Raw genomic sequence first — 8,461 nt, 5'->3', positions numbered from 1 at the left:
GCAGTTGAATAGAACCTTCTCAACTTCGAAAACGACATGTAAATGAGCCAAACTAATCTTGTGGAATCCAAGATCCTCACCTAATTAAAGAGAAAATATGTAAAATTGAAAACTTTTCACCGAACCCAATTTCATTATAATTATAACAACACAACTACTTTTTATAATATTTAAAAATATATATTAAAATAATAATAATAATAATAATAAATATAAATAAAATATTATTATAAAATAACCCAATACAAAATGCCGGTGTGAAACCAAAGTTAAACTTTTTTAAAAATATTTTAATATTATCTCTCTTGAATCTTTAAAATACATGAATTGTAATATAATTTAAAATACCAAAATTAAAATTAGTGTAAATGATGATATTTTGAACAGTAATGAGTTGAATTGGAAGAACCCTAATCACAGTAAACAATAGCATGATTGGTTGCACGGATAATGGAAGGCAGAAATCTTATCTTATCATGTATAAAGGAACCCCTTTCATATCCACACATCAGAGAGAGAGAGAAATAATGGAGAAGAAAAATATAGCAACAAGAAGAGCACATTGCTTGGTGTTAGCATACCCTGCATATGGCCATATCAACCCTATGCTGCAGTTGTCGAAGGTGTTGCTTCGTGAAGGAGTGAGAGTAACGTTTGTGACAACTATTTTCTACGCGAATATTGTGCAGAAAGTGCCTCCTCCCATTACACTCGAAACCATTTCTGATGGGTTTGATGAAGTTGGCTATACAGGTGCTGCCAGCCACAAAGAATACACAGAGAAATTTTGTGAAGTTGGGTCACTCACCTTTGCTGAGCTTCTTGAGAAACATGGAAGATCAGAAGATGATCGTGTTGATTGTGTTATCTATGATTCATTCTTCCCTTGGGCATTGGATGTTGCTAAGAGATTTGAGATAGTTAGTGCTGCTTATCTCACTCAAAACATGACTGTGAACAGTATATACTATCATGCTCAAATGGGAAAGTTGCAGGTTCCACTCAAACAAGATGAAATTTCCCTTCCCACCTTGCCTAAACTTCAACCTCAGGACTTGCCTACATTTTTCCTTACTTACGAAAAGCAACCATTTCTGCTTCCTTTTCTTCTGGACCAGTTCTCCAACATCAACAAAGCTGATTGGATCCTCTGCAACACATTATACGACATGGATAAAGAGGTATGAATGTTAAGGTACTATTATTTTCACGTCGGAAAGAAAAAGACATGACAGTATTAAATGCTTATAATATAAACGAAAATAATATTCTGAAACAGATTTTTAAATAATATTTTGATATCACACGTATTCTTTTTTTAATTGATATTCATTAATGTATTAACGTATTTTAAATTCAATGAAATGATAACTAAGTGTTATTTTGTTTAATTGATTCATTATTTAATCGTTACTATATTAACATATTTTAAATTCAATGAAAAGATAACAAGTATATTATATTAAAATATTGTAAGGAAATTTGTATTAAGATATAATTGTACTAATAAAAATTTCTTGTTAAAGGATAGCTATCCTTTTTCACATTGTTTTACCCTTAATCTCTCTCTTGTTTTACAAATACAAGATATCTCTAAAACTGGATGCACCACTTGATCGGAGACAGTTTGGTCACTAAAAATGTTAACTTTTGTATTAATAAAGAAAGAGAAAAATTAAAAAATAAAATAATGAAAATTAAATATATACAAAAATTTGTTGGATGTTAAAATAATAATATCTAAAATATGAAGTATTGTGAGTTTAAAATTAATTCGACCCTCTAAAACTTTATAAAATTGATTTGGTGATAAATAATTTGGTTACACTATATTGTAATGCAGTTTTATTTTTAGTCAATTTTGTACCTCTATCATTCTCATTACACGAAGAACATACTCACTACCTTAATATGATATAAAAGATACAAGAGTTTATCATAACCGAAATATGAATTTATCCTATCCACCATAAATCGGGTTCTTCTTGATTCTAGTCCTCAATGTCATTAGTATTAAGATATGTGTTGGAGATTGTTAAAAACAAGATAAAATTATAAGTATTAATTGTTAGACCAATTTTATAAGATTAATATACCTTGGTTTTTACTTGGTTCCCGAGGTTATTTCCATTTTAACTTTTACTGCTTCTACTAGAAAACTATAAATCTTTGTTTCTGTACATGGATAAAAGGTTGTTTTAGGCGTGGGAAGAATTCATGACCCTTAAATGATTACAAGAATTCATGACCCTTAAACTTAAATGGTGGCAGCTATTAAAATTTTAACCTTTCTTTTTGTAAAATTTGGCATGAATATTGTTTTAACCAGATCTTTTATTTAGATTGTAGATGGATTCAAGGAGATTTGGCCTAAATTTAGGTGTATTGGACCAAATATACCATCTTTCTTCTTAGACGAACAATATGAAGATGATCAAGATTATGGGGTGACAGAATTGAAGAGGGATGAATGCATAGAATGGTTAGATGATAAGCCAAAAGACTCTGTTGTTTATGTATCATTTGGGAGTATTGCAAGCTTTGAGAAGGAGCAAATGGAAGAAATAGCTTGTTGTTTGAAAGAGTGTTCACATTACTTTCTGTGGGTGGTTAGAAAGTCAGAAGAGGCCAATCTCCCAAAAGGTTTTGAGAAGAAAACGGAAAAGGGTTTTGTAGTGACATGGTGCTCCCAGCTAAAAGTCCTGGCTCATGAGGCTATAGGATGTTTTGTGACACATTGTGGTTGGAATTCGACGTTAGAAACTTTGTGCTTAGGAGTGCCAACAATTGCAATACCATTTTGGTCAGATCAAAGCACGAATGCAAAACTTATGGAAGATGTTTGGAAGATGGGAATTAGGGCTCCCTTTGATGAAAAAAAGGTTGTGCGAAGAGAAGCTCTGAAGCATTGCATAAGAGAAATAATGGAGAATGAGAAAGGAAATGAGTTGAAAAACAATGCCAATCAATGGAGGACTTTAGCTGTGAAGGCTGTTAAAAGTGGTGGAAGTTCTCATAAAAGTATTCTAGAATTCGTAAATAGCTTCTTTCATTAGTAGTACATGCATGAAAACGATCACTACTATGACAACTATGCATTTTTTAAGTTTTTTTTTTTACTAGCATATTCTAAGGTTAATGGTGATGTTGTAGGTATGTTTAATTCATTTAAGAAGATAAATATTTTTTAATAAAATAATACTTTAATTTTGACATCTAGAATAAACTTATTTTCAAAAAATGAAAATAAATAAATAAATAACAGTTGCAGTGGAAAAGAGAGAAGAAAGTAGAAAAACATCGTCGTTTTACTAGTATGAGGTTGTTTGCTAACTGTTAAACTGATATTCAAATAAAATAATAATATACTTTTGTTATAAGCGACAAAAAATATATATAACAAGGCACATGGAATAACAGAGTTATTGTCCCCCAATGCTCCCTCCATAACTAGTTTCATTTTTCATAAATTTTTGCATAAGAAAGATGATAACACATGCCCTTTTTTAATTTTATTTTCTAAAATATTATTAATTTATTGATTTAACTTATTTTTTAATATTAAATAATGTTGTTTTTTTAAATTTTATGTTTTTAAATGTTATTGAAATTGATAGTTGGTACGCATAATAAAGTCATTTCATTTCATTTTATTTTATTGTTCTCTACCATGGATGCTGCTTAGAATTAATAAATCATTCATGATGTTTATTCTAAATTCAATCAAACACTCCATATAGCACTGCATGTGCATCAAACCCTTGTCCAACCATTTTACACTGTATCCTAAGAAGTGATTTTCAAGCATTTTACACTTGTTCCCATCCCTACATATATATAGTTTGCTTATTTAGCTTGCATTCTTCGTTCATAAATAGTAAAAATTAAGAACCAAATTATACTTAATTTAAAATATCGAGGGATTAATTTTCAGTTTAAGATATTTTTTTTATAAATTAACTAAAGTCTATAATAAGATTACACGTACTTTGACCATGATTTTAATCACTTTTAGAGATGAGAGAATAGAGTTTTTTAGTCTACTTATTTAGTGAGATAATAAAACAAGAGCTTATTTAAGAGTGAGTTGAGACTCACGTATGGATAATAAGTCAAATTGACGCCGTAACATGGAAACCTTAAAAGCATAAAAAAGAAATTGAACAAATTGAATGTTAAAAGTAGTGGTGACTCCAGAAGATTTTTAATTTCCACTTATTTGCTTCGATTGTTTGTGTTTCTTTAAAGCGTAATTAATAAAATATTGAATGGGATTATTTTAAAACAAAATTAAATTTGAATATCTATTACGAATTTTATGGTTTTAGTTCTTTAAAAATCAACCTGATAGTTAAACAACTTCAAGTGAACATTCAAACTATCATTTATGTTTTATTTTTTACTTTTCTACCATTTGGAGAGTCTTGTTTCCTTTATTTTCTTATAGAGAGACATGATTTATTTGTATTTTTCTTTTTCAATATTTTATACAAAGACAAAATCCCTAATGAAAATTAAAATTGATCAGATGATGATAACATGGAAGCTTTCAAAGATCTAAAAAATGAAATGAATTTTAACAAATAAATAATTCATTTATAACTTATAAAGGGCGCATTCTCTCACTCAATTGAAATATTTCTAATAACATATTTTAAACCAAATTCTCTTTATTAAATATAATAAGTCACATTTAAGTTTGAAATAGAACAAAAAATAAGATGGTAAGAAAAAGAAATCAAACCTTCATAATATAATTATTATCAAAGGGTTTGAGGATTTATAATATATTTAATTATAATTCAAAATTGTTGTACAGAAACAAAGTTTAATAACATAACTCACTTAAAACAAAAACAAAGTTAATTGCTTAATTTGTTGAAGATTTTTCTTATAAATTATCATATACAAAACATGATTGGGTATTTTGAGATCAACCTTTGTAATTTTGTGGGTACTTAAGTCGTACCAAACTAGTGCACCGTCGTGTGTTTGAAAGAGTATATAACCCATATTCCTTGCTCCAATAGGTCTTGTAATGCAAGGTGAGGATCCAAGAGTGAAGAGTTTAGTCCATGTTTCTTTCTTACCAAGTTCAGTCAAAATTGATATATAAAATGTAGTGTTATATCCATAAGTCGACATCAAAGCAATTGACCCATTTAAGAGAAACAAGTACCACCGCATATAACCTCTATTAAAAATATCACATATGTCTAAAGGTATGTCTAAAGGTGTGGGAGTTGTATAATATGTCTCATTCCTCATGTCAAATGACACCAAGCATGGATCCCAGGAGCGATCACCATCAATTCGACATAACCAATGACACATTCCGTCAAAGTAAAATTTACCATCAATTATTCCATACTCTACTCTAGGAGTAATATTAATTTTAAGTTTTCTCCAAGAGTTACTTCTTACGCTATAAATCTCAAATAAGTGTGTGTAATCCCATTTAGTGTAACCATATTCCGGTATAGCTTCTTCAGGTTGCACACTTCTAATCACCTTATAATCATCTTGAATGCCATCATAACCAAAACCCAAACATCTCACTCTAACACAGGCATCAAGTGGTACATACTCAACTGGACTATGAGGAATGACCTTTAATTCACCAGTAGTTGGATTCCATAAATATACAGAGTGGTTCTGATAGATGAAAAAGCAAAGAATTCCATTAACACTAGAAGAACCCAAAAAATTCAATTCAGGAAAACAACCCTTTAGTGGATTTGGCCAGTTTAATTTGTCGACGTTTTGAAACCTCTCACCAGAAAGTAAAAAGAAGGAGGGCTTATGATTAGTTTCTGTGTCAATTTCTTTGAGACATAGAATGATAGATGTATCATCATAGAAGGAATTATGATTAGATATGAAATTAATATGAAAGAGATCTACGAAAAGTGAATTTTCAAACAAGAGGGCCCATGATTTACATAGGCTTCCAAATCTCTTCAGAGATTTCAAAGGAAGTTTGACAAGAATCAAGAATGTCAGATCATCAGGTAAGTGATTATGACACTTTTGGGCCACAGACGTGTTCTCCATCTCTTGTTTATGCCAAAAGTTAATGACTTGCCAATGATCTTTGGTGTTCTCACTCCAAAGGTAAATGGGATGGGTAATGAGTTGGCAATGTTTGTTAACAAGATTCTTGATGGTGGCCTCTTCCAAGTACTCCAACTAATAAAGAAAAAAAATTTAAGTGAACAAAGGAAATAACATGAAAAATAGGGATAAGTTAATTTGTGTACCTGATCATCCTTTAGGAAAAGAGTGATTTTGGTTCCCCTTGGGACATGTTGGGCATTAATATCCTTGGTAACAATAAATGAGCCATCGGGTTGAGATTCCCAAATATATTGTCTGAGGTCATTATACTTAGAGGTGATATTAACCTTTTCAGCAACCAAAAAAGTAGAGTAGAAGCCAACATCCAAATTATGGATCAAATCTAAAATAGAACATGCACTTAATCAACACAAAAAACTACAATTAAACAACATGTAATGCGAATGAAAATAGATCAAATCTAACGTAGAGTGGAAGCCAACACACACAAAATTACAATTAATCAACATGAAATGCGAACGAAAATGGAACATTGTCACCAACATACCATCCTTGGTCATGCCAATACCATTATCGATGACCAAAAGTGTTTTGTTTTCCTTTTGAGGGACCAATCTAATAAACAATTCATCATGTAAATTGTTCATGCCCGTGAGCCTCTCAAATAGACTTTTATCCAAAGCCTATAAAGGCATACATTGATTAATAACAATTTCAAAAAAGAAATGTACAAATATAAAATCAAATTTTAAGAAACAACATACATTACAAGCATTGTTGATAAGTTCGCAAAGGAAGATTTCTTTGTTGGAATAGAAAGTTCTTTTCATAAGGTTGAATATCTCGCTCATGTCTCCCTCCGAAACTAATGTCTGAACATTCTCCATTGTAATTGTTTTGTAATGATCAAAAATTAATTTGAAACAAAATTACTAATAACCTTCTTTTATATTCATTAACACATTCGCTAAGTATAACCACTTAATACGGTATCATCTTTAAAATTTACTTCTAATTAATTAATTTTAAAATAATTATTTAATTTTAAACTTTATTGAATTAATTTTTAAAGTTATTATTTAATCCTAATTATCTTCCATTTTAGTATTGTTTAATTTTTGTTGAATTATTTAAACATGAAATATTTTCTTTTACAATAAATTACTAATTAAGTCATTATCTTTTTAGAGCATAAAATAGAAGAATTTTAATTTCATTATTATAAATAATATTATTAAAAATATATTTTAAGTTATTAATAAAAATAAAACAAAAATTTATTGTGCGTTTCATGTTATATAATTATACTAATTAAAATATTTTGAAATTCTATTAATTAAATTTATTTGAATGTATTAGTATATTTTAATAATATTTTATTCAATATAATTCTTCACTTAAGACAATGATTTTTTTTTTTAAATAAAATCAAAGATATTAAAAATATTGTTCACATTTAAAAACTTTACTCACACTTTCTCTTATTCTTTTTCTTTGTTAAATAAATTAGTAGTGTACCATAGTTTTAGAAGGACAACTATTGTCTCCGCCAATAAATTGCTAAACCTCTTAGTGACTTCATTTGAATACTCTTCTAAGAAATTATGGTCTGCTTCATATGAAACATGTCGACTAAGAGTATTATTCATCATTTCTTCAATATACATAAATTGATCCATCTTAGAGGTATATACAAAAGTGCTTGAACTAAAGGACTGTCACAATCACATCAACGTAGAGAATTTCTTCACCACGAAATATTCAAATCTTATAATTTGGGATAATTCCTTTTAGTATAAGTGAACTTTAACTGTTAGAAGAAAAGAAAGGATGAAAATTGTGTATCTTATTCTATCATAAGGAAAGAGTACAATTGATATATATAGTCGTTTAAAATAATATAAAAATGGAATATAAATATAAATACAGAATATAAATATATGAACATAAATGCACATATATGAAAGGAAAATAAATTAAATCCAATATCCCCTCAAGCTGCAACATATATATCCTTAATGATAAGCTTGCACAACAAAGATTGAAATTGTGTCGGAGGTAAAGCTTTAGTATGAGTGTCCACACAAGTTGGGCTAAAGTAGAAATGGGCAGGAGCTTAATTACACTAGCTTGAACTTTATCCCTTATGAGATGACAATCAATTTCAATATGCTTTGTCCTTTCATGCATGGTTGGATTATGTGCAATTTGTATAGCAGATTGATTGTCACAAATAAGAGGAACTAGTTGTGGTAGAGGTTGTTTCAAATCATGGAGCAAATACATAAGCCATTGAATTTCACATGTTGTGGAAGCTAAGGCTCTATATTCTGCTTCGGTTGATGATCTAGATATAGTACCTTTCTTCTTGGATTTCCCGCTG

General features: G+C 29.4%; 1 protein-coding gene across 1 annotated transcript; it reads left to right on the top strand.

The window, feature by feature from the left end:
- The first annotated feature begins 468 nt into the window (after positions 1-468).
- LOC128193656 (mogroside IE synthase-like) lies at positions 469-3,213 on the top strand. The gene is made up of 2 exons (XM_052867684.1): positions 469-1,181; positions 2,343-3,213. Exons 1-2 carry the CDS (start codon positions 477-479, stop codon positions 3,054-3,056), a joined length of 1,419 nt encoding a protein of 472 aa, XP_052723644.1. The 5' UTR covers positions 469-476; the 3' UTR covers positions 3,057-3,213.
- The last annotated feature ends 5,248 nt before the right edge of the window (positions 3,214-8,461 follow it).

Source organism: Vigna angularis, chromosome 8 (assembly GCF_016808095.1).
Source record: "Vigna angularis cultivar LongXiaoDou No.4 chromosome 8, ASM1680809v1, whole genome shotgun sequence".
In the NCBI taxonomy this organism is placed as follows: Eukaryota; Viridiplantae; Streptophyta; class Magnoliopsida; order Fabales; family Fabaceae; genus Vigna; species Vigna angularis.
Note: the sequence above shows the minus strand (reverse complement) of the source record. Positions and strands in the feature narration are given on the sequence as shown.

What these genes read in the sequence shown, in the direction of transcription:
- LOC128193656 (XM_052867684.1), top strand. Translation starts at nt 477, where the DNA reads ATGTATAAAGGAACCCCTTTCATATCCACACATCAGAGAGAGAGAGAA. An exon ending in TATACGACATGGATAAAGAG is followed by an intron (nt 1,182 to 2,342) that starts GTATGAATGTTA and finishes TCTTTTATTTAG; the next exon opens with ATTGTAGATGGATTCAAGGA.